This window comes from Aethalodelphis obliquidens, unplaced genomic scaffold (assembly GCF_003676395.1).
Source record: "Aethalodelphis obliquidens isolate GAN/ISIS:26980383/991018 unplaced genomic scaffold, ASM367639v1 scaffold52, whole genome shotgun sequence".
Taxonomy (NCBI): domain Eukaryota; kingdom Metazoa; phylum Chordata; class Mammalia; order Artiodactyla; family Delphinidae; genus Aethalodelphis; species Aethalodelphis obliquidens.
In genome coordinates this window covers 7,012,773-7,038,120 of record NW_020837996.1, presented here as the reverse complement: position 1 = coordinate 7,038,120, position 25,348 = coordinate 7,012,773, and the positions used below count along the sequence as shown (strand labels likewise).

The 25,348-nt window shown below is 44.2% G+C and overlaps 1 protein-coding gene across 5 annotated transcripts in view; it reads left to right on the top strand.

The window, feature by feature from the left end:
• LOC113608250 (teneurin-2) overlaps positions 1-25,348 on the top strand; it is a 531,856-nt gene that overhangs the window by 291,824 nt on the left and 214,684 nt on the right. For all 5 annotated transcript variants that reach the window (XM_027084352.1, XM_027084355.1, XM_027084357.1 and 2 more), the window contains 2 exons: positions 6,836-6,958; positions 21,008-21,213. In XM_027084352.1, the coding sequence (XP_026940153.1) occupies positions 6,836-6,958; positions 21,008-21,213 (329 nt within the window). The remainder of the gene's footprint in view (positions 1-6,835; positions 6,959-21,007; positions 21,214-25,348) is intronic.

The following is a 25,348-nucleotide window of genomic DNA, read 5'->3' as shown; positions in this document are numbered from 1 at the left end:
CAGGATTCTGGTATCATATCTACAGCTCACCCTTCCTCGTCTGTGTAATTCCTGGGCCATAAGCTTTGCAACCATTTTGGAAGCTGCAGGCTGGAAGTTGGACACAGGCAAGTAAGTTTTCAGAGCATTCTTAGCAGATAGGTGCACAAATTCCATTACTAGTAAAGGGATTTGTGGGCGTAACTTCCCTGCAGTGCTTTGAAAATTTATTCCACTCAGTGTATTGCAATACAATGGGGCGAAACTGAAAGAAATCACTTCACCCATGTGGTTTGGAAGGGATTTTTTTTTTTAAACTCCTTTAAGATTTAAAAATTTTTAACTCCTTTAAGACTTGGAGCATTTCTGAGAATGTTATCCCTCATGGTTTTGTTTACATCTCTCCTTTTAGGCAGAAGGTCATTTGGGCACTGACAGCCTTCCTAAAAAGGGTAATTAATACATTAATACATTGCAGTGGGCCCTCGTCTCTTTAAGGAAGACCCACTGTACTCTACTGCATTCCTGAAGCATGATAAGCAAACTCACCAAGGAAAAAGTCACCAAACATATTGATTGTTAGCCAGCAGGATGGTAAATTGAAGTTGTCCAACAGATTTATTTTCTATTGACAATGGCGGTTCCTTTAAGTTAAATAGCAAACTGGTTTTTATATTTATAGACGACTAATGACTGCTTGCACAAGGAGGTGTCTGTTCCCGAGTGAGCCTTGACAGTATTTAGTACGTGGTTCTGTAGCCCACCTGCCTTGTTCAGTCTTGGCAAAGTAGTGATTCAGTTAAAGAACTCCAAGGGCCGGACGGCCTCCAGTGAGGACTCAGAGAGAGTGAGTCACTAGCAGGAGAGCATGGTGGTTGACTCTGCAGGTACAAGTGTCTCAGTCTGAATCCCAGATTTCCCACTTCCTGGCTGTGTGATCTTGGGCAAGTCACTTAACCTCCCTAAGCCTCAATTTCCTCATCTAGAAAATGTAGATTATATTACCACCTCACAGGGTGAGAATGAAAATAAATGAGCTTTCATCCTCTTCAGAATCCTCCAGGGTCATCCCACCTCACCCAAATACAAGGCAGACCCCTTCCAAGGGTACCCATTCCCCAGCACTGATCCCCCCCAGCACCCCACACTCTCCTTTTCCCCTAACTTCACTCAAACCTGATGTCAGCATGAATTGCTTTCTTACTTCGTTCAAGCCTTGGCTCAGGTTTACCTATCACAGGCAATCATCTTTAATTGGTCTACAATTAAACCAAAAAAGTTCAATTTCCCAACCCCCATGCCCTGGCATTCCCTAGCCCTGTACTCTACTTTTCACTTATGTGTTTAGTTTCTATTTTCCCCTGAGGGCGAGGAACTTGTCTTGTTAACTGCTTTATTCCTGGTGCCTAGGAGTACACACCTAACACACTGTAGGGGCTCAATAAATGTCTGCTGAATGATAAATGTTGAATAAACGATGCAAATAATGTAATTAGCCCAATACCTGGCACAGTCCCAAAATAGATGTTCATTGTCACCATCATCGAGGAGGCTCATTGGCAGTGTGTTAATTTTCACTACTACTTGCAAAAGTGCCTTTACAGATCGCCTGGGCAAGTTCGAGGTCAGCACTGGTGCATTTGAGCTCGGAGTATTCCGCTGCGGTGTTTTCCGTCATCTAGGCAGGGGCCCTTTCAGGACTGGCTACATTTCCCACAGGAGCCCTGGCATTGTTGACTAAATCGGGTGATGTCAGGGTGGGGAGACCCAGCCCTGACCCTTCCTGTCATCCTGCCTCAGTCTCTGAAGGAGCTTTGCCGTCATCTCTGAGGCCCTTGTGAATCTGATCACAGGTTTAGCCACAAGACCTCCTCCCCTCCCTAAGCTCTGCTTGGCCTGAAGGCTTCCATTTTCAAAGGGAAAGCCCAATCTCTTCCTCCAGTTATGTATTGACAAGACTGATCTTTAAAGATACCCCCGGTTCCTGGGGACCTGCTCGGCAAACGCAGAACACCCGTGGCCCCCGTGTTTGCCCTCTCTGACAAGCAAGGGCTGAGCAGCTCTCTGGGAAGCGTTGCTGACATATTGATTGGCCCTCTTGTCAACTTGATCCTCTGCCAGCCAGTGAACATGGAAGGTTCTAAGTGGCACCCAGCAGGGCCCACACATACCCTAATTACTATTTCAGACAACCCCCGTTCCAGGCTGCCACTTTTCAAGGCCTACAGTCTCCTTCCTTGTGGTTGCTGGAGAATTCTTTTACCTGCCTCCAACCCCTCCCTCTTCTCTTTGCTTTGGCTCCCCCTGAGTATTTCTATCGGACCCCATCTGGCACAAACGCAGGCAACTTCAGTAAGAAAATAGCACCATAACTGCAGGTAGGTCTGTTTAGTATTCCTGCTGAAATCTGGGATCTGTGTGTGGTCTGTCCATCCTGTCTTGGTTCATTTTCAATACTTGATAAAAGTTTTCTCCAGTTAGCCAGAGGGATACTCTCAGAGTTTGGCTGCCCTATTGTGTTTTTGGTGGCTGATTTCCCAGCTGCCACCTGGATTACATGAACTTCCCCTTGGAGCCTTTCCCTGTTTTGTCCCTGCTGACCCATGGAGCCCCCTTGTTGCATCCCAGGATCTCTCTGGAGCAGAGCCTGTCAAACCATGATAAATTGTGCATTTAGGCTGTCAGTGGGGGGTGAATAACATTAGGGAGAGGGTCTCCCAAACTCATTTCACTTCTGACCCTCAGATGGTCTGAACAGGACCTCTTGGGATGAGCTGCTGGAGCATTTGTGGGGATTGGGGGAGGGGACCGCCCCACTGCATCCACATGTCTTTTGGGAGAAAACGATGAGGCCAGTGTTCACCCAACATCTTGAGGTGAAGAAGCGGTACCTCTGGCTACTCTGAGGCTTCTCAGCTTCTCAGTCTGATTCTGAGAGCAGGTCAGAATTGGAGATATTATGACATAGTGTTTAAAGAGCTACTTCTTCTTGTTGTTGTTCATAGAGGCTAATGTAGTGGCCTTAAATATGTGCAGACTCTTCCTGGCTGTGTTTTAGAAAGGATCCTGAGCCGGTAAGTGAATAACTTTAAGGACTGCATGGACACCTAGTGTATAAAAGTGGAATTTCTCATTTACCGGCTACTTGAACGTATCAGTCAAGATTGGCTCAGGCATGCTGCTGTAACAAAGAACCCCAGACTCTCCATGGCTTACAGCAGTAACAGTTCCTTTCTCCAATCACTCTGTATTCTATCACTGGTCAGCCGTGGCTCTGGACCGTGCTGTCCTCGCTCCAGACCCAGGCTGATGATGTGGCAGAAGGAAAGGGTATGCAGCGTGTGTGGTGAGATTAATAAGGTGAGGAACTATGATGTAACCCCCCCCCTCAGGAACGGGGTGCTGACTGTACAAAATTGGCGATTCCTCAACCACAGGGAGATGATCATGAGTTGCAAGAAAGAGACCGGGTTTGCCGAGATTCCACTGCAAACCAGAATTTGTAACCAGATCGCTATGAAATATGAAGCAGCCAGCTGCCTCCCACTGTAATCCTCCTCGTATTCTAAAAGCCCCCTGTGATCAAACTTTACAGTCACCAGCTTCCTCATCTGTGAAATGGGCACGATGACGGCACCCACCTCAAATGTAAGCTGCGGGTCTTGAGATAATATCTGTAGAAGGTCTACCACGGTGCTGGCCGTAGAAGGGGTCCAAGGACTGGCAGCAGGTATTAATACTCTAATCATCAGAAAGCTTCTCTTTGCAGACCGCTCCATAGAGTGGCCAGCACTGTTTCATTCCATCCTTCACACCCCTGTATTACGTGTTTTTTATTTATAAAGAGTATCATGTCCTACAATCCAGCCCCTCACATCTGCCCGCATGTATCCTTACTGATTCCAATGAACACTCATGGAGCACCTCTATGTTCAAGATACTCTGCTATCAATAAATCTTCGTGGGGGGGGGCAGTTGCTGAACCTCCCTCTGGCCCTAAGCAGCTATTATCCTACCTGTAAAGGGAAGCCTTTACAAAAGGTAAAGAGAGAGAGACTGACTGATTTCTCAGCCCCCACCATCAAGCAAATTGGTAGCAGAATGAGAAACAATTCTCATTAGTCAGGAAACTCATTTACTTCACAGCTCCCTTGGGTCTTTATCCTAAGGACACTTTAGTCCATCCCCACAGGCCAGAAAGATAGTCTCATTTTCCTACCGAAGTAAGAGATGAGGAATAGCTGACCAAGAAAAAAATAAAAAGTGCAAACAAAAGCCTATTTCAGACTCCCCACAACACCCTGCCTACAAAAAAAAAACAAAAAAACAAAACCAAGAGGAGGTGGTTGTACCCTGATATAGTTCTCACTTATTTACTTAATGTTCAATTCAACAACAGAAAGTATGCCCAAACTTGAGTTTCATTTTTCAACTTGAGTTGCATCGCTTCTACTGGGAGGACAGAGCTTATGCACCGTGGATTTGGCTTTTGTCCTTTTTCCATCTTCATCTCACTTTCTTATTTTTCCTTTCACTTCTGGGAGTCGTCTGAGAAGTTACTTGTGTACTCTGACCCGAACCCTTCTCACCCCATCTGTGGTCTTCTTGTTTTCAGAATACTTTTTTTTTTTTTTTTTTTAAATAAAGAGATGCTACGGAACCCAAGATAAAAGCAAGGGGGTGGGGGCAGGCGTCTTTGCAAACGGAGACCACCGTTTCGTGGACGCCCTCGGTATATCCAGTAAGATCGGGGTATTGCTTGCTCTCTGATCTCCCAAAGCTGATGGTTGCAGTATGTTCTGCACCTTGGAATGACAAGATTGAGTACCAGGAAAGGGGAGCAGTTTTGACAAGAGTTTTCATATTGATGGGGCGCTGGGGAGGTTGTCATCTTTGCCTGATGGACCCATCGCTTCCGTTTCTAGATATGAAAAATCAAAGCTCTGTAAGGCCTGGGCCCCAGCTGGATCTGCAGTATCTATCTGTGTCCCTGTTAAAACGCAGAGACCCTCCTTGAAAGAACCGCATCTCCAGTGCAGCAGCAAAGCTGGCTCGAGGCAAGCGCCGATAACCCAATAGCATGTTTTTTTGGAAATCTTTTAAAAATAGCTAATTCCTCGGCTCCCTTCACCTGGTAATTACAAATCAGAAGCTATCGTTCTCTTGAAGCTGCCACGATTAGTTCTCATGTCCTGACCTCTGTACAGTGAAAATATGTCATTATTTGAGGCAATCGAATCTGGCCTCTTCAACTAAGTGACCTACATAGAACAGATAAACTGCAGGAGAAAATTAGGTGTTACCCAGACAGAAAGTGTACAGTAAATGTCACTTACTCTTATTAGCATGTATCATCTCGAAGAGTTGCAGTAGTGAGCCTTGCACTTCGGAGTAAGGTAGAGAAAGAAAACTTGGTTCTGAGGTGGGGTTGTGTGTAAGGAAAAAGCAGATGTACACGCAGGGACACCTTGCCACCTTCATCCATGGCCATCAATCTGAGCTGTAAGGTTTGACGATAAGTTTTTAACCTTAAAAGAATGCAGCCTGACTTTAGGTGGTGGTAAGCAAGCAGAATTAATTGCTGTGTGAACAATTTCCTAAGCATTGTTAATTGCGTTTCCTGTGGTTAATTGTTTCTCCCATCCCCGCCTCATACTAGGAACCTTTCCCTGTCAACAGCCCTTTCCCTCCTGCAGTGCTGGTAGCAAAGGCATCAACCTGTGTCTGGTTGAAATGCCAGACAGACATGTGGTGGTTATTGCCTGGCTGAGAAATATGCAGGGGGAAGGAAGTCCTTATTTTTTCACAAAGGAAGCATTCCTTAGATACAGACTTTGAAAGAATGCACGTGTGTGGAACTTGCCTTTTGCTCCACACAGTAAGAACAACTCACCAAGAGCCGTCAGACATAGGGGGATATTGGCTTAGCTCAACTCACCGGGACGTGGGCAGTTGGCACCAACAGAGTGACAAGGACCACCAGAAGGAAGTTTGATGTCTGGAGGTTGGAGGTTGTACGGGAGTAAAACGAGAGTTTTGTAGGCGTGCTTGTTTGCTTAGCAAAGAAGAGGCAGTGCTTCAGAACTCTGTGTCTCATCTTGGACTGTGGGGAAGGGTAGAGACAGGGCAGGTGAGAGGGAGAGAGACGGTGAATCACCATAGTACTATTTCCAGAAAAGGACTCCATTCCATCACTACCCCCAAGCTTTCTCCATAGGCTGAAAAGATGTTCACTTGTCAGGAAGAGGGCTGGAGCGGAAAAATCTTTTTCAAGTTTGAAACAGGGAGGTGGGCTTTACCGTGGGCCAGTACTACTGCAGATCCTGGAGGCTGCATTGGTATTTCAGCACAGGTATAGTCTCGTCTGAACCAGACCAGCAGGCTGGCCCTGCTGGGGGAGCCTTGATTTGAAACAGATTTAGATTGTGAGCAGTTTGGGGGAAACTATTCTTTTCAATGCCCCTGGACCACCAGGCTATCAACAGCTCTGTCCGGAGTGCAGGAAAGGCTGGGAGGGATGGAGAGTGCCCTTTACAGTGATCCCAGAGGGGCACTTTCCCCTTTACGGTGGCACCATTGGAAGGTCCGGGCTTTGTTTTCCCCTCCCTCCTCCGCCTGCCACTGGGGATGCTCTCCCCCTGAGGCTGTTGTTTCCTTTCCACTGGAAGAGGAAACCCAACTACCCAGATCTACTTGCCTTCTGTATTTAGCGAATCCCTGAGGCCTGGGGCAAGCCAGTGTTGAACTGCAGCTTCCTTCAAAGGCAGTCGTTTGGAAAAGGCACCTGGCCCTCCCCCTTGACATCTGCATTGCTGAATTCTCTATTCATGTTTTCATTACTTTGTCTCTTCTGCAGCCATGCATCTGCTCGGACTCAATTGGCAACTCCAGCCGGCAGATGGACACACCTTTAACAATGGGATAAGGACCGGCTTACCAGGAAACGATGATGTGACAACAGCGCCATCTGGAGGCAAAGGTGAGGTTACAGCCGCAGCTCGCCCTCTCGAGGCCACAGGAAAATTCAGAGCTCTCGCCACCTGGTTCAGGTTTTCTAATCCGAATCTTGTAAGATATGCAAAACGGAGGAAAAGGGGAGAAAAAAAAGCCCTGCATTTTCTAGGTACCCCCGTTCAAAGCTGTCTGCTGTTCCTGTCTGTGAGCTGTGTCTGGCTGGAGCCGCTCGGAGCTGGCGCGGTGCCCGCTCAGAGCCATGTGCACCCCTACGCTATCTGCAGCGACCGGCAGGGTCTGGAGCTGCTTGAAAGCATCTCAAGGCCTGGGGAGCAGCAGGAGAAAGTCCTGCCTGATGGGGAAAGCTGAGAGCAGCAGGCGGCACGGGCCAGTAGACTAGAGCCCTCTCCCCAGGGGAGAGATGCAGCTTCCCCAGGGAGGAAGCACCACCTGGCAAGGCATGAAAGAGAAAGACCCGGAGCTGTTCCGCTTCGGGGGAGAAGAGAAAGGAGTTTTGACAACTCGGGAACAGAGCTTCCCTTGGCAAAACAGTGAAGGGGACAATAGAAATGTTTACTGAAGCAATCAGGCAACAGTACTTTTGCAGGAAAAAAAGAAAAAAATAGGTGCTAACAAGGTGCTAAGAAAGAGGAGAAAAAACAGAACCATGGGGAAGTGGGGACGTGGGGCAATTAAGAGACAACCAACGGCAGCCAATGGCACCATTAGGCAGGCTGGCATGCAGGGTAGGGGAGGATGCTTGACTCAGGATGGAAATCACAAACAGAAGAGATTGCACAGAAGGGTTCTCCAAACACAGAATTTTTCACTCTGCCTCTTAGCACACTAGGCAGTTCACCCGACATTTCTTAAAATACCCCACAGGGATATTTCAGCAATGGTAAGGGAAACATTTATTGGGCACCTATCGTGTGCCAGATTTAACATTGTGTAACTTTAGTAACCCTAAAGGGAGAAAAATTATCTTGGAGAAACCGGGGCCCAGGATGTTTTAGAAATTTACCCCAAATCCAGCAGGTAGGCAGGTACAAATCTGAACTCAGGTCTGTGACGTGTGCATCTTTAAGGGAGCTGTTGGGTTTTTCCTAGATCAGGCATTTTCCACAGAGGATATTCCAGAATCATCTTCCCATAGAGGTGTACATTAATCAGCCCTGAGGTGCTAATGTTGCTTAAATTAGCCTCTCCGGAGCTGTCCTAATGCTTCAGGTGTGCCTTTGCCGTCTTTTGATCGAGGCTTTAAGAGTCGTTCTCCTCATCTATCCTAATCATAACACTAAATTACCTTTAAGTAAGCATGAAAAAGTTTTATCTGAGGATGAAATTATATGCTTTCCATTATCAAGTGACTAAAACTAGACCTGAAAATGAAAAGTATATTTTACCTTAACTGACCCAAAAGCCAGGAGCCAGATTTGCTGGCCTCAGATTTGCAGTCTGCGTATCTCCAGGACTTGACACCGCCTGTAAATGTAACTTCAGTTGCCTTTACTGCAGTGGTTCTCAGCTGGGGTGTTTTTGCCCCCTAGGGGCACATCTGACAAGGTCTGAAGACTCTTTTGATGGTCACATTTAGAAGAGGTGCGACCAGCATCTAGTAGGGAGACGCTGAGATACAGTTAAACAGCCTACAGTGCACAGGAGAGCCTCCTACGATGAGGAAGTATCCCATCCAAAATTCCCGTGGTGCTGCTCTGTGAGAAACACTGCTTTTGGGGGTCTCTGTTATGTTTGATGCACAAATGTCCTTTAATCTGCAAATCAACACTCCGTTTTTTGAAAAGAGTGCAGAATACACATTTGAAATGTGAATATGCATTTTTTTTGCACAGGGATGTATTTTATGTCCATATACATACTGAGATTACATACAAACACTTTTTTTTTTTTTTAACTAAAAAACAATTTTTGGGGGCCGCTCCTCGCAGCTTGCGGGATCTTAGCTCCCCGACCAGGGATTGAACCCGAGCCCTCGGCAGTGAGAGGCCAGAGTCCTAACCACTGGACCGCCAGGGAATTCGCACAAACACTTTTTAAACAGCGTTCTTCACAAAAGGGAATCACTGATAGGCATTAACTTCCATAAGTGAAGGTCGGCCTCTCCTCCCATTTGTGATTAAGCTTCATTTCCAACCCCACTGGAGCCTCCCACGCCGGCAGGACAGAAGATTCCCGGAAAAGAACAGGTCCTAACTAAGAGTATGACGTCTCTAAATGAACAAAGAAACATTTTCCATGGTGTCTTTGGAAGGGCCAGAACTTTTCCCCTCAGAGGCCACCTGCTTTTGAAAATACTGTGTGAGTTGTATAACATCACACATAGCAGAATATTTTCCAAATGAGTTCTGAGCCAGAAAAGAGGTTACCAAGTCATTGTGCAGTGAATTTTGTCGAGAGGACTTTTATGATAAAGTCTGAGCATTTGAAATCGCTTAAAGTTGAAGCAGAACTCAGAACGTCTTCTTTCTGAACGCCAAAACAGTACTCTTCCTGTGACCGAAGAGATCAGATCTCTCCTTAAGTTGTTGTGAAGTTTGGTTTTAAAAATGACTAGAAAGGTTAGTGTTTTCACACACCCACCTCTTTTTTTTTTTTAACATCTCTATTGGAGTATAATTGCTTTACAGTGGTGTGTTATACCCGCCTAACTCTTTTTAAAGGCGGTGATCCTACGTTTGAATTTCTTTACCCAGTGACCTCCCTCCTCTGCACAATCTAAATCTATACATTTAGATAACCTGGATCAATTCCAATCGACTACTTTTCCAGTGTTTCAAAGAGACAATCAAGATATATTGGCAATAAATTAATTAAATACCACCCTCTCCATTTTTGTGTGCTGTACGATAATCCTTCACTCCGATAATGTTTTAATCAAGATACACCACACATTGCCAGGGAGGTTAATCTTATTAAGCAATTACTAGGTAAGTATCCAGCAGAAGCAAATTAAAATGTAAGCAAAACACAGGCATGTGAGTCCCATCTAAGATGGCATATCGATAGAGATTTCATTACCTGGTCTTTAGGAGTGTTTACACTGCTCAGATTTGGAAAGGAGTCTAATAGACAGGGCAGCCTACACACTCTGATATGTTAGTAGAAACAAAGCACTTGATTAATTGGTTGGGAGAATATATGTTCTTTGGGCTTTGTCTTCCCTTTTCCATTTGTTGCTGTTCACGGTTTATTTTTTCTCCATTCTGTCTTTCAATTAAAACTTAGCGTGGTTGATTGGGTCGTTGGATTTCACATCAAGGAAGGGGAGCCCACAGACTGCCAGAATCACTCACCATCTCAAGTGTATTTCTATGTTAAAAGGAACGAACTCATACGTCTTCATTACAAGAGCACGGAACACTTTTTCTATAGATCTGGGAGTACATAAGCCTTGAGAACGAAGAGTCAATACAGTGTTCTGACCTGGTCAGATAGCATAAGGGAATCCAGTTTGATTGGCTAGGTCCAGAGGCAAGATATACAAGAACTTTTAAAGGGCGCGTCGTATGTAGCCAATTTGTGCACTGATCTTAAGAAAGAATAAACTCCCAAGTAGAATTTCATGGGTCACTCTCAAAACCTACACTCATTTTACATTCAAGGTGCCCTCCGTATCTGGGGTCAGCAAACTGCATCTCATGGACCAAATCTGGCCAGCCACCTGTTTTTGCAAATAAAGATTTATTGGAACACAGCCACGTTCATTCATTGTCCCTGGCTGCTTTTGCGCTCTGGCAATGGAATTGAGTAGGTGCAACTGAGCCTAGATGGCCCCCAAAGCCTGAAATATTTACTGTCTGGCCCTTTACAGGAAAAGTTGGCTGACTAGTCTTGATCATGTACAAACCCATTTCTGCTTTCCTTGGACTTGTCTGTAACTACAAGTTGTAGGACACTAGGGAGAAAGACAAAACTCCAATATATCAGTTTTTCCTTCTTGACATAAGGTTGGGTATAATATATTCTCAGATAACTTCGCATTGACAGATGCTCTATACTACAGGGCTCTGGGGTTGGTCTGACTAGATGCAAACACCAGCTCCATCACTAAGGAACTGTGTGGATGTAAACAGGTCCTTTGCCCTCCCTCGGCCTCTGAGCCATCATCTGTAAAATGGTACCCCCTCATAAGCTTGCAGTCCCCCATAATGAGATGTCACTTATAGAATATGGTGTGTGATATCAGATACTTAATAAGAGATCCATGAATATTTGTTGTTTTTCCTGACATCATCGTAACGTCCCTCGGTCGGTCCATTTAACAAGCCTCCACAGGCTGCCACTTCTTATGAGGTGCTGTGTTTTCCAAAGGCGAAGGCTGCCTTCGGAATGTGAAGGTAGACAATCCTGCCACTTCATCTTTTTCCTTTACCCTCTAAGAATGGGGACAGACCCTGATGAAGACTTCTTCTCAACCATGTGCTTGATGAGGTCAGTAGGAAGCAGGACTTCCCGTTCCAAAGGGCCAATGTGCAAAAATGAGCTGGCCAGCTCCTTGCAGCGTTATTTGTCTCGCTGCAGCTTGAGTTCCATCACTGCCGGCATGTCTGTTTTAAGCCCCACCATTCTCGGTTTATAACTCAGCTGTAAACATTTATTTGTGCCTGGAGCACATTTCTTTCCTACCCTTTGAAAAAAAAATCAGAATTTCCAGATGGTATGCAAGTTGGAAAAAAATGGCAAAGACTGTTATTCTGTTTAGAAACATGTTTTTCTACACTTGCCCTTTCAGCAAAAACTTCATAATGATTTTTACTAGTTGGCTTAATGTATGGTACTAGGAGCCAGATTAGCAGGGAGGTTGGTAATTCTTCCTCTGGCTCTCATCAGCCTCTCAATGAACACAACCCAGGGTTCCAAAATGATCACTTCCCTACATGGGGCTTTTTCAAAGTCGGTGAAGTTCCCCGAAGGACAAGGGGTCATTATGATCGAGCCAGCCATTGAGATACTGCACATCTACTGGCAAATACACCAACCACCTACGTACCAATGCAACAACCCCCCTCATGTTGGAGGCCGTGCTATTCTACCGTTGTTACAGATGGGTACCACTTAGTGCATCACATTGGTGGATTTCAGCTTCTGATTGCCCTCCACAAGCCGTTCCCAGTTGCATACTTTCTGTTGTATATGGCATCATCGTGGCTTGACATAGGTATTAATAATGAGATCCAGTTTCCCTTCCTGCCACATTCGCCCTTACTTTCATTGGCATGCTTCTCTTTCAGAGAGACCTGCACACCCAGAGCTTGGTCCCTGCTATCTGCTTGGATACGCCTCTCTTTGTCTCTCTTGTATTTAGCCCAGGGTCTGAAATGCAGTCAGCCTAGTGGTTACGTATGTGGGTTTCTGAAACGGTCAGACAGAGCGTTTGATCCCAGCTCTGCCACTTAAGACCTGTGTGATCCGAAGCGAGTCACTTTACTCCTGTGGTCCTCTTGTCTGAAAAACAGGAAAAAAAATCATAAAGGAATCAGGAGACTACATGGCAAGTTGTAACCACTCGATAAAATTTTTAGCTGCTATAAATAATACTAATAAACTGAACTACTTATTAATACAGAAGCACGTTCACCTGAACAGTCAGATGTATAAATATCTATTAACACCCTGAGTGGCAGAGAGATTTGGCCATTTTTGTCTAAGATGACAAATTGAGGTTTCAAAAGAAAGGCCATGTGTAGTTCTGAGTGCTGAAGGATTTTATAAAAATCATTACTGCTGTGTGATGTTGTGCATACTGTAACAGCCGCAGTGGACACTCAGGATGGAAGTCTATTCCTGAAGAATAGACAGGCAACAGCTGGGTGAAGGCTCCTGGGCTGCTGCTGACTCAGACGAGCTAGTGAATCTCATGTCTTTAGGAGAATCTTTTCGCCTATCTTCTGGTTAAACAGAATTCACAGATGGTTGTCCTGATTCCCAAATAAATGGAAACGAGGTGTAATGACTGAAGCAATATTCTGAATTCACCTTTATTTGCAATAGATAAAAATATGTGAGGCAGAATAATCTGCAAGGCAGATTTATGCTAGGGTGCCTCCAGAGTTCAGTTTAAGTTTAGGAAGTATTAACATGAGGCTTCATTTCCGTGCTATGACCGTGAGTCCGTTCCCTTTATCACTTGTTTGGGGAATAGTCTTGCTGTTTCCATAAATGAATTATGGCAACATTTTCTGAAATGATTAGCTTCTAATGTGGCTATGGAAGGCTGTTGTTTTGCTCCACATCAGTCTTATTTAACTGGTTGGAATTTTAGGTACGTGTGTCTGAAATAGGCAATCGCTTCACATTTCCATGAGCAATCTTCCGTGGAGTTATAGACGTGGGCTATCCTGTGAAATTGATCATTAGAGTGTTGCTTCTAAAATCCCAGAAATGTCATCTTTAAGCTGGAGATGAACCCGCAAGAACCAATGTGTCTTAAGCATCTGCTTCTTAGGGCAAAATGATCACCATCTCCACTTTTCACTGTGCAGCTCGTAGATAGAAAGAAAAGTTGGACGTGGAAGCCACGGCTCTGGGAGATGGAGGCTGGACTCCATCCTGTTTGCCAGGACACCACGCTTGGTCATTGCCTAGAACCCAAGGGTGGTGGCCGGACTCACACAGAATGATTACAGAATGGTGTTAAATTCCTCTGTTCTTGATACTGTCGACGCAAAGACTTCAGGCTGCCTAGATAATGGATAATGGGAAAATGACAGACACCCCAACTTTGATGTTGACCAGAGATTACCTAGCACTACAGTCGATGCTTGCTAAATAGCCGTTGCATGAAAATGTGAGTGAATGACCCACCCAGCCTTGCGTGGCACATTCATGGATCATTGTGAAATAAACACATGGCTGCCTTCCAGTTGCCCGCCTGAGAAGCAGCTAGAGCCCACGTTAACAGCTGCAGTTTGGGTGTTAAACTGGCCTTTGCTTTCTCTGGACGTAGCACTTTAATTCATGCAGTAGGTACCCCCCCAGGTCTGCAGATGTATTGACCACTCATTGTGTATTGATTTCAGCTGCTCTGCAAGATGTCTGTTTCATTACAGCCCACTCCAGCCCTGGGCCCTCTTGTAGTTAATAGTGCACTAGGCAGCTGGTACCATAAACTATCAATAAATCATCACATATTTATCCTCCAAATCTGGGATAGTTACAGGTGTTTTGCAGGCAGCACAACAGCTGGATAGAAACATGTAAAAGTGCCTACAATTCGCGTCCTGTGTTACTCTGGTTAATCCTCAGAAGCAACCCCATTATACAGAGGAGTAGACAAACTCAGAGAGCGGGAGGGATCAGCCCGCAGGCACACGGCTAGTAGTTCTCAGAGCTGGGATTCAAACCCAGGGCTGACCAGCTCCACATGCAACATTGCCTCCTGAGAACTCAGAACTTCTCAATATGACGACAGCCATCTTGGAGGTAAAGGTAGAAACCATAATTACTTTGTTTCCTTGTTGAGTGACTCTCAATGGCATCCTTTTAGGGGTTAACCATGTTTGTCCTAGAAGAGCTGGCATGGCTCCGGGAGCCCAGGTTCTGATCCTTGTTTGTGGGACTGGGAGCCTGGTCCGGGCTGCTGGCCTCTTTGACCTTGGAGGGCGGCACAGACCTCCTGGACATCAGCCCAGGGATTTGACCTCCAAGGACAGAGTCATGGAGATGGTTCCCCATGCTGGCTGTAGCAATTTACAAAAGGCACCTTTCCTTTTAATCTCTCGGGAGGCAGTATTGGCCTAACTTTTCTCGTCCTTTTATTATTTTTAAAGTTACAGAAGTTATGCCCACTCATTTTGAAGGTTCTTTTTTTTTAAATGTATTTATTTTATTTATTTATATTTTTGGCTGCATTGTGTCTTTGTTGCTGCGCATGGGCTTTCTCTAGTTGTGGCGAGTGGGGGCTACTCTTGGTTGTGGTGCGCGGGCTTCTCATTGCAGTGACTTCTCTTATCGCGGAGCACAGGCTCTAGGCGCGCGGGCTTCAGTAGTTGTGGTGCGCGGGCTTCAGTAGTTGTGGCACGCGGGCTCAGTAGTTGTGGCTCGCGGGCTCTAGAGCGCAGGCTCAGTAGTTGTGGCGCACGGGCTTAGTTGCTCTGCGGCATGTGGGATCTTCCCGGACCAGGGCTTGAACCTGTGTCCCCTGCATTGGCAGGTGGATTCTTAACCACTGCGCCACCAAGGAAGCCCTTGAAGGTTCTTTTTTAAGTATGTAGAAAAAGTCTTTTTTCCTTTGGCTGTAAAGGCTATTAGTGTAACAATTGGCGAATTTGAATAAGGTCTATAAATTAGATATATTTGGTTGTATCAATGTTAATTTTCTGTTTGTGATAACTGTACTGTGGTTCTGAAAAAGAACGGCCTTGTTTTTAGGAGAAACACTTGGAAGTATTTCGAGGTAAGGGAGCCACCTGTTTATAACTTAACTCAGTGTTTCAGAAAAAATATATATTTATATACAGAGAGAGAACACAAATGTATGTAACATTTATGGAATCTGGGTGAAGGATATGCAGGAATCTTTGTACCATTGTTTGAAATTTTTCCATAAATCTGAAATTATTTCAAAATGAAAATTTTATATATATTAAAGGTATTTATATGCAGATATATATATATGTGTATATATATATATATATATATATGGAAAAAGTGAAAACTCTTTGCAAAAGAATAATTCAGTTGCATATGTGGAAAGTTTAGTTTGAAAGCAATCACTGGTTTGTTAAAAGGGATGTTACCTTCACTTTCTGATAACCCCTCCCCCCACGGACACCACATAGGCATCTTTGTAGCACAAACCCAGAGATGACCCTCCTGACTTGCTCTGTAGACCACAGTAGGCTAAGGTGGAATGCCCCTTAAGGTATCCTTGGGTCCAAACCACTCTTATGGAGATGAGGACAATGAGACCTGGAGAGCTGAACTGCCTAAAACTAGCCAGCTGCTTAGTAACAAGGATGGGAGTTCCACAGAATAGTTCATTTACATCCCTGTTCCTTCCACAAATGGTTCGGCATCATAAAGCATCAGGATTAGGACCCTTACCTCTTGGTTGTTAATCCAATGACCTATACACTAGACTCCAGCTGCCTTGGCTCATTTTTTTTGTTTATAAGACTTTATACAAAAGATAAATTAAGAGTTGACTCATGATTTTTCAGAAGGATTCATAAGGAAGTTTTCTTTAGGTAGTAAATTTCCCCATGGAGCTCTCAAAAGAGAATTTAATTTTTTTTTTTAAAGCCAGTTTCCGTGCAACTTTCCAAAGTAAATCTTTCTTAAGGCTCTCATTTCACCCAGTAGTCACAGGGGTTTTGTTAAAATACCCCATCAGATGGTCAGATAAAACTTGATTCAGTTCAATAAGAATTTATAGATGGGTTGCCAGGTGCAAACCACGGAGAACCCAGAGATGCATTTGTAGCCCTGCCTGACCTCAGGGAGCACAGCGTCTAATAAGAGACACTTAGAAAGGCAAGTAAAATCAACGTAGTATCCAGCAACAGTGCTGCAGTAGAGTTAAGTGTAAATGCTACGAAATCGCAGAGAAAGAACCTATTTATCTGGCAGGAGGCAGGGTATAAAGGATAAAAGAGCTTCAGTGTGAAGGTATAGCTGACTGGATCTCAATTTCAGTGTTACTGGGGGGGGAAAGGGGGGGGGGGGGGGGAGGGAGACATAGGAGGGAAGAGATACGGGAACATATGTATATGTATAGCTGATTCACTTTGTTATAAAGCAGAAGCTAACACACCATTGTGAAGCAATTGCACTCCAATAAAGATGTAAAAAATAAATAAATAAACCAGATGCCTGTTACACTGTAAAAAAAAAAAAAATTCAGTGTTACTAAATAAAGCAGGATTTTCAATAAACTAAGCTAATCAATAAAATAACCAAACAGGCTTCTACAAAGTCCCACCAAAAATCAGTAATGGAAACAGAGCCTGACTCCCAATTTTAAGCTTGTTCCCATAGTTAAGTCTATTCTAGAAGAGTTAGACTCTCCCCTCTCCCTTGATAGATACATACATACATATATATACACATATATGCACATATACATGTATATAAATATATACATGCATATCACATATACACACAATGTCTTTTTGAAAATCCTTTACTCCGAAAAGAAAGCCATGGAATATTACTCAGCCATAAAAAGAAGCGAAATTGAGTTATTTGTAGTGAGGTGGATGCACCTAGAGACTGTCATACAGGGTGAAGTAAGTCAGAAAGAGAAAGACAAATACCAAATGCTAACACATATGTATGGAATCTAGAAAAAAAAATGGTTCTGAAGAACCTAGGGGCAGGACAGGAATGAAGATGCAGATGTAGAGAATGGACTTGAGGACACAGGGAGTGGGAAGGGCAAGCTGGGAAGAAGTGAGAGAGTGGCATGGACATATATACACTACCAAATGTAAAATAGATAGCTAGTGGGAAGCAGCCTCATAGCACAGGGAGATCAGCTCGGTGCTTTGTGACCACCTAGAGGGGTGGGATAGGGAGGGTGGGAGGGAGACGCAAGAGGGAGGGGATGTGGGGATATATGTATACATATAGCTGACTCACTTTGTTATACAGCAGAAACTAACACACCATTGTAAAGCAATTATACTCCAATGAAGACGGTAAAAAAAAAAAAAAAAGCCAGACATTTCCCTTATCGTTTTTCATTCTTTTATTTAATTCAGTGTAACTAGCATATATTTTGCTATTATTATATGCTAGGGCCCTTCTTTGTGTACTTCCATTTGTTACTCTCAGCCTATGAGATAGTTACTATTATTGTTCCCATTTTAACAAAAAGAGAATGAAGACCCAGAGAGGTTAAGCAAATTGCTGGTGGTCACACAGCAAGGAAGAACCAGAGCCAGGATTTGAACCCAGTTGTCTGGCTACAAAACCTATACTTCAGCCCCCAGGTGCACTGCCTCCTTTGGTGGATGGAACATGAGGGGCGGGACATCTGAAACCCTGGTGGGGGAGTGTGACTACTGAGAAGTCAGCCTGTACTCATTGGCGGGAGCAGCTAATTACTGACTTCAGTGTCCTGAAGTTGGGGTCTACTGAAAGAAGGGGGACCCCACTACTGTAAGAACCAAACCCAGACTTCCCTGGTGGTGGCAGTGGTTAAGAATCCGCCTGCCAATGCAGGGGACACGGGTTTGAGCCCTGGTCCGGGAAGATCCCACATGCCGCGGAGCAACTAAGCCCGTGTGCCACAACTACTGAGTCTGCACTCTAGAGCCCGCGAGGCACAACTACTGAGCCCGCGAGCCACAACTACTGAAGCCCGTGTGCCTAGAGCCCGTGCTCCGCAACAAGAGAAGCCACTGCAATAAGAAGCCCGCACACCGCAACGAAGAGTAGCCCCCACTCGCCACAACTAGAGAAAGCCCGCGTGCAGCAACAAAGACCCAACGCAGCTAAAAATAAATAAATTTATTAAAAAAAAAAAAAAAGAACCCCCTGAGGCGCCTTGTCAGAATTTCTCCAGCGCAGCCGCTCCCTGGAAGCCTCTTCGCCACCTCTGGCGTCCTCATTTGGTTTGACATTATCAAAATCCGTTTAAGTTTCAACAGCAGATTAGTGGGCTCGTGGGTGCCGATTCCCTGCTACTTTTTCATAGCCTGTCATTAACCCAGCAACCCCTGAAAGCCCAACAGACACGAAAGAAAGCTCATTTTATTAAGTTTAAAGATGAGTGATTTCTTTAGAATTCTTTTTTATTTTTAGTGCATTTCTTTAACTTGTTGCTACACTGTGATTGCTGGGGTTACGTTTGGTCTCTATCAGAGACTCCTAAACTATTCTTCCCCAGGGCTGGTTTTTTTTTTTCCTACAGCTCTTCCTTACTGCATCCTTTTTATTGTATCCTTTCCTCCAAAGGCCTTAATTTGGCGAGGAGAGGAGCCCTTCCAAAGCAGCATTTTTAAGTACAAATGCGTTTTTAATTTATAATAATCAGAGCTTCTGATCAACTGGTGATAACAAGTGGTTCCCCCTAGATATGTCATTATGTCAGCAAAATAAACAATATGCTTTTGAGGCTTAGAGCCTTACCGATAATAATAATCATGATAGCTAATTTTTATTTAGTGCTTACTTTGTGCCAAAAATTAGTCGAAGAGCTTTGCATGGGTTCACTCATTAAATCCTCCTAACAATGCTATGAAATAAATAATAATAGTGTCCCAATTATACAAGGGAGGGAACTGAGGCACAGAGAATGGATACACTTTATCAAGTATCAAAGCTGGGGTTTGAACCAAGGCAGTCTCAGCCCAGTCTCTGCTCTTACACGCTATGCAGCATTCCTCCCCTACAGGAAAGTACTTCATATCTGATAGGCAACATAAAAATGTTTGAGGAGCAAACCATCTAAAGAGCTGACCCACGAAGGATTACTAGTTTCTTTTCTTCCTAACAATGTTTTGTGATGGAAGCTTCCAAACTTCCTGTAGGAGCCTGTTCCCTATCCTAGAGGTGGAGGGTTTCTTCTTAAGGTCCAAAGCAGCGTGTCTTCTACTTTATTTTAAGCCCCTGTTTACTTCGTATTTGATCCACTATTGAACTAAACATGGGGAAAAAAATAACTTTACACCCTCAAGTCATTCTGTGGTTTTTCTTTTATAATTTAGATATGGAAAACCTTTAGGGATCCAAGAATGTCACCTCTCCATTTTCCGGAATGAGAAACCGGCACCAAGCATTTATGAGTATTGTCTTGATGCAGTGGCTAGGTGGTAACAGAGCCAGGTCAGCTAAGTCAGAATGCCTCACTCGCCTTTCATGCCAGTCTTCTGCAACCTTATGATCTCTCTTGACCATCCAAACCTTTCGCAATGGATTGTGGCCAAATACAGATGAATATATTCAGAAGAGTGCGTCCATTACAGAATGCAGGAGGGAGCTGGCTTCCCATCCTTTGCCCATGAGACTGAAGAAGTTTTAGATCCACAAGGCCGCCAAAGTGATCAATGAAAAAGTGAAAAGACCCTCAAAACCAAAATGTCTTCAGTTCTTTCTGTATTTGGTTTCAACTGGTTTAGAAGTTCTCAAGACGATAGGAGATGGTGGTTTTATATTTCCTTTCAAGTTCAGAATCCATTTGAAGGAATCACAAGTGACCTATGTAAAACTAGCTTCCATCAAGGTTTTGTTCCCATTTTAGAGAGGATGATAATGAGGCCCTGAGAGATCAGTTAACTTTTCTTGGGCAACTTCTAGTAACTCCCAGCTTTTTCTTAGTTCTGTGTTCATAAAGGAAACCACCCTCCGAAGTGTAGGAGACCCTGGCTAGTTCGTTGTTATTAAGAAACCCTCTTTTAAAATAGGAATTTCTGGAACTCCTATTATTAAAGTTCTGAAGGTTGCTGAGTATGGGCAACCAGTGGTTCCTATACAAGTGATTTCAAATAACGCAACAGAGATGCACCAGTGTCACCGTGAGAGGGGTGTGGTTTCCACACGGTTCTTAAGTCCCTCCTCTTAAGCGAGGAAGGGGTGACACCCAATGTTGGGTCAGCCTTAGAGCAAGTCAGCATTTTCTGTTGGGTTATTTTATTTATTTTATTTATTTTGGACTGATGTTTGTTCACTGCTGGCTCTTTTTTATTAATTGATGAGAATGTCAGAGTATATTGGACTTGTTTGTGGCAGGAAAGAATAATTAACAGCTGCAAGAATTAGATCTGGTGCCAAATTAATATCACTCTCCCCTTTCCTACTGATCATTTTACATCCCACTCACATTTGGAGTTTACATGTACTTATCAGACTCCAGCTCTTATGATAGTTGATCAGTAAAGAGTAATCTCAAGTTTAGCAAGCACTGTGCCAATATTTCAGATGCCCTGGGGTATGAGTTTCTAGGATTATTATTTAAAACCTAGATATTTTAAGTTGTGACCTAAAGAGAAATTTGCCATGGGTTTCGCCATCATATATTTTTTAACTACTGGCATATAATCAAACAGAAATGTAGAGCCAACTAATGTGTACACATGTCATGGACTTGGTGTCAATTCCTATCTTCCAGTGCCCTGGTTCTTGAAGAACAGCAGCATAGACAGTGGCGAAGCGGAAGTTGGTCGGCGGGTGACCCAAGAAGTCCCACCTGGCGTGTTTTGGAGATCACAGATTCACATCAGTCAACCCCAGTTCTTAAAGTTCAATATCTCCCTCGGGAAGGATGCTCTCTTCGGTGTTTACATAAGAAGAGGACTTCCACCGTCTCATGCCCAGGTAGGAACATGCTTGATATAGCCATGAGTTTAAAAAAAAAAAACAAAACACCACTTCACACCCACTAGGATGGCTATAACTAAAGGATGGACAATAACAGTTGGAACCCTCCTGTATGCTTTGTGGGAATGTACAACGGAGGGCCACTGTGGAAAAGAATTCAATGGTTCTTCCAAAAGTTAAACAAAGAATTACAGTATGATCCAGCAGCTCCACTAATAGGTGTATTCCTACAGAGAATTGAAAACTTTATTTCTCATCTAACAATATGCACAAATGTTCATAGCAGTGTTTATTCATAATAGCCCCGAAGTGGAAACAACCCAAATGTCCATCAACTAATGAATGGAGAAACAAAATGTGATCTATCCCTACCATGGGATAGTATTCAAACATAAAAGGGAATGAACTATTTTTTTTTAAAAAAAGGGAATGAAATATTGTTACATGCTACAACATGGATGAATCTTGAAAATGTTATGCTAAATGAAAGAAGCCAGATACAGAAGGCTGCGTATCGTTTGATTCCATTTGTATTGTCTGGAATAGGCAAATCCTTAGAGACAAAAAGGAGATTAGTGATTGCCAGGGGAGAGGGAGGAAAGAATCGGGACTGACTGCTAATACCTTTGGGATTTCTTTTCGGGGTGATGTAAATGCTCTGAAATTAGATAGCGGTGATGGTTGCACAACATAGTGAATGTACTAAAAACTACCAAACTGTAAAGTGGTTAAATTTATGTTATGGGAACTCTTTCTCAGAAAAAGAAAACGGTTACCTCCCCACCTGATGACGTCACCTTTGCCAGACCTTTGCTCATCCTTGGGTACTTTTTGTTCAAGGGGTCTAGTTATTTGTTAAAACATCACTAGGAGACATCCCACTGTGTTTGAAAAGAGTGACGTAACATTAACCAAAATTCAGCAACCATTTCTCTGTGGCTTCCCTGTGCTTCCCCTGTACTAAGTGCCTTGGGAAGTGCTTGACACTGCGTAAGTGAGATTATTCCCAGCGTTGGGAATGACAAGATTAGATTAGATTATGGATTTCATTGTTTTTCTTCTCATCCCTCCTTTCATTTTTCCTGGTAGAGATTTTCTTATACATCCCACTTGGGATAAATTCACCCTCATCTAGTTTGGTTTTCTTTTCCAATAAGAATTGTGTATCCTAAGGAAAACCAAGCAGTGTTTTCCCGCCTCATTTGCTTTCAAATCCAGCAAGTATATAAAGAAGTACCTTAGGAAAGTACAGCAGTGGAGGGAAAAACACCCTTAACCACCCATTATATCCAGTCAAAGCTGACCTTTTTTTTTTTTTTTTTTTTTTTTTTTTTTTTTTTTTTTTTTTTTTTTGCGGTACGTGGGCCTCTCACTGTTGTGGCCTCTCCCATTGCGGAGCACAGGCTCCGGACGCGCAGGCTCAGCGGTCATGGCTCACGGGCCTAGCCGCTCTGTGGCATGTGGGATCTTCCCGTACCGGGGCACGAACCCGTGTCCCCTGCATCGGCAGGCGGACTCTCACCAACTGCGCCACCAGGGAAGCCCAAAGCTGACCTTTTTAAACATGTGTTGGGAAGGTATTCATCCAAAAAATTCAACTGGAAGAATTTAAAGCTTTAAACCCATTGGCAAATGCAAAGCAGTCAGGCCACCATTTCTTTGTCCTTAGCTCACAGCAGACATTGCTAATCGACGACTGCACTTTTTCCTCACTAAACTCGGTGCACAGATACCTCCAAGAGAACCCTAAAGGCAGCCACCACCAATTGACTGGTGTTGGCTCTCAAGATGAAATTTATTTGCAGTCCCATCTTTACAGCCTGAAACGATCGATATAAGGGACTAAAAGGACTACTTCTTTTTTGAGCAGGGAGAGCTGTGTAGGTTTATATTAACATACACAGCCCATGCTATAGGGATCAATGTGTAAAGTGGTAATCAATAAGTCCTCCATCCATCCATCCAGAAAAATATTTATTGGTCTAAGCACTGATTATCTAGAGATGAGTTAACGTAGCCCATGACCAAGCAGAACTCCTGTTACAAAAATCACATCTGTCCTTTAAAGAGATTCTCATCAAGAGAAAGAGAAGGATTCAGCTAAGAGGAGTCCCTGAGGCATTTCTGTAACTTCTGGCCAGGTGCAGGGTGCTGGTCTGGGAAGTTATGCAAATTGTTAGGGGGTCTCCCTGACCTTCAGGCTCCACTCTTTCTACTGTAGCATAATGAAAGATTGACAGCAGTGAAATCTACTTGTTGGCATTATTGGAATAAGTAGGAACATGCCTCTGGGCACAGCTGAGCATAACTTCCCTATCAGCCCCTTGGATGCCAGGAGCTTTGCGGCGGGGGGGTGGGGGGGGGGAACCTCTCCCTTTAGACATTGTTCTGAAGCACTGCTATCCCCCTTCGCTTGCATGCTCTGAGCAGAATCATGGAAGGGCCAGCGATCATGGCAAGTCAAGTAGGTAACCCTCTGAAACTGAGTGATAGTGGACAGCAGGCAGAAACGTACTCTTCCCAGGTTCCCCGCTGTTCTGACATTCAGGACTCAAACCCTCCATGACAATGTCTCTCCTTCTTTTGTGGCTACACCACGCTGTCCATCTCCTGCTAAGCCGGTGATTGTTCTAGTGATCGGCCTCTCAAAATAGCTCCACTCCGGGGACAGCCCCTTCCCATTTCATGGGAAGGGAAATGAATAGGTGTGCACAGAGGGTTGCCGTCCAGCTCCCAATTTGGGAGTTTAGCATGCGTCGGAGGGTCCGGTAAGCAAGACAAGGTGCAGATGCTTAGAATGCACAAGACAGGTACAATACAGGGGCGCTTCTTAAAAAAAGAAAGAGAGGAGAAGACGACTCCCCACGCATTCTCACGATCGTTCGCTATCATAACGTGCCTTCATGTCCATTTGATGAGCTACGTTTCCTGGAGGAGATGGAGCTTAGCCCCTCGCAGTGATAGGTGACTAACTCACGTCTCAAACCATTATAGAATTTTTCATTTCTATTGGTATATCCTATCAAGGAACATACGTTCTATGGGGATTGGCAGGCTAGCCAAGGTGACTCATTTGAGCTGAAAAGAGAGAAAGAGGAAGAAGCGGGGAGGGGGAGGAATATGAAATTCTCTTGGCTGCATTGCATGAATGGCTGTGCTTAAATTTTATTGAGTATCATGCTCTGACCAAGTGCCTACAAGATTTGGTATCCTTGTCCAAGGATATTAAATACAGGGGAGAATCCTTTCTTACCTGTTTAAATTTCCCAAAGAATCAGAGTCTGTCCCAGTTGACTTTTTGAACGTGGCTTTCTACAGCGATACAGTACAGAGGTAGCATGGCATAGGGGAGAAGGTCCTGGAATTAGAAAACTGAGGATGGAGTCCCTGCTACGTGCTAACCAGGTGTCCTCGGACATGCGCCTTAACCTCTCTTAGCCTCAGTTTCCCTGTCTACCTGTGTTCCCTGCCTCACAGTGTTGCTATAATTACACTACCCCTACCACAACAAAGGGAGGATGGGAAAACACTCTGCAAACAGAAACACAATATAAAGATATGGTACACTAGTGTTTCACTGTACTTAGAAATCCTGCGTGGCCCTAGTCAATACTGTCTGTCGATAAGCAATGATGTAAATATAGGTTTTTAAAATAAAATTAATTTTCTCGTTTTTTTCTTCTTATCAAAGGACAAATTGTTTTCATTACAGAAAAATTTTAAAAGCACAGAAAAACAAAAGGAAGTAAAAACACCCGTAATTGGAAGCAGTCCCCTTTTGCTGAATAGTTATGTAGTGTTTTTGCTATAGTAAAAGGTTATCAGTGGCACGGGCTTCCCTGGTGGCGCAGTGGTTGAGAGTCCACCTGCCGATGCAGGGGGCACGGGTTCGTGCCCCGGTCCGGGAAGATCCCACATGCCGCAGAGCGGCTGGGCCCTTGAGCCATGGCCGCTGAGCCTGCGCGTCCGGAGCCTGTGCTCCGCAACGGGAGAGGCCACAGCAGTGACAGGCCCGCGTACCGCAAAAAAAAAAAAAAAAAAAAAAAAGATATCAGTGGCAGTATAAAAAAAAACAAAAAAAACTCAGCATCTAAGTGGCTTAAAGCAACAGAGGCTATTTCTTGTTTATATC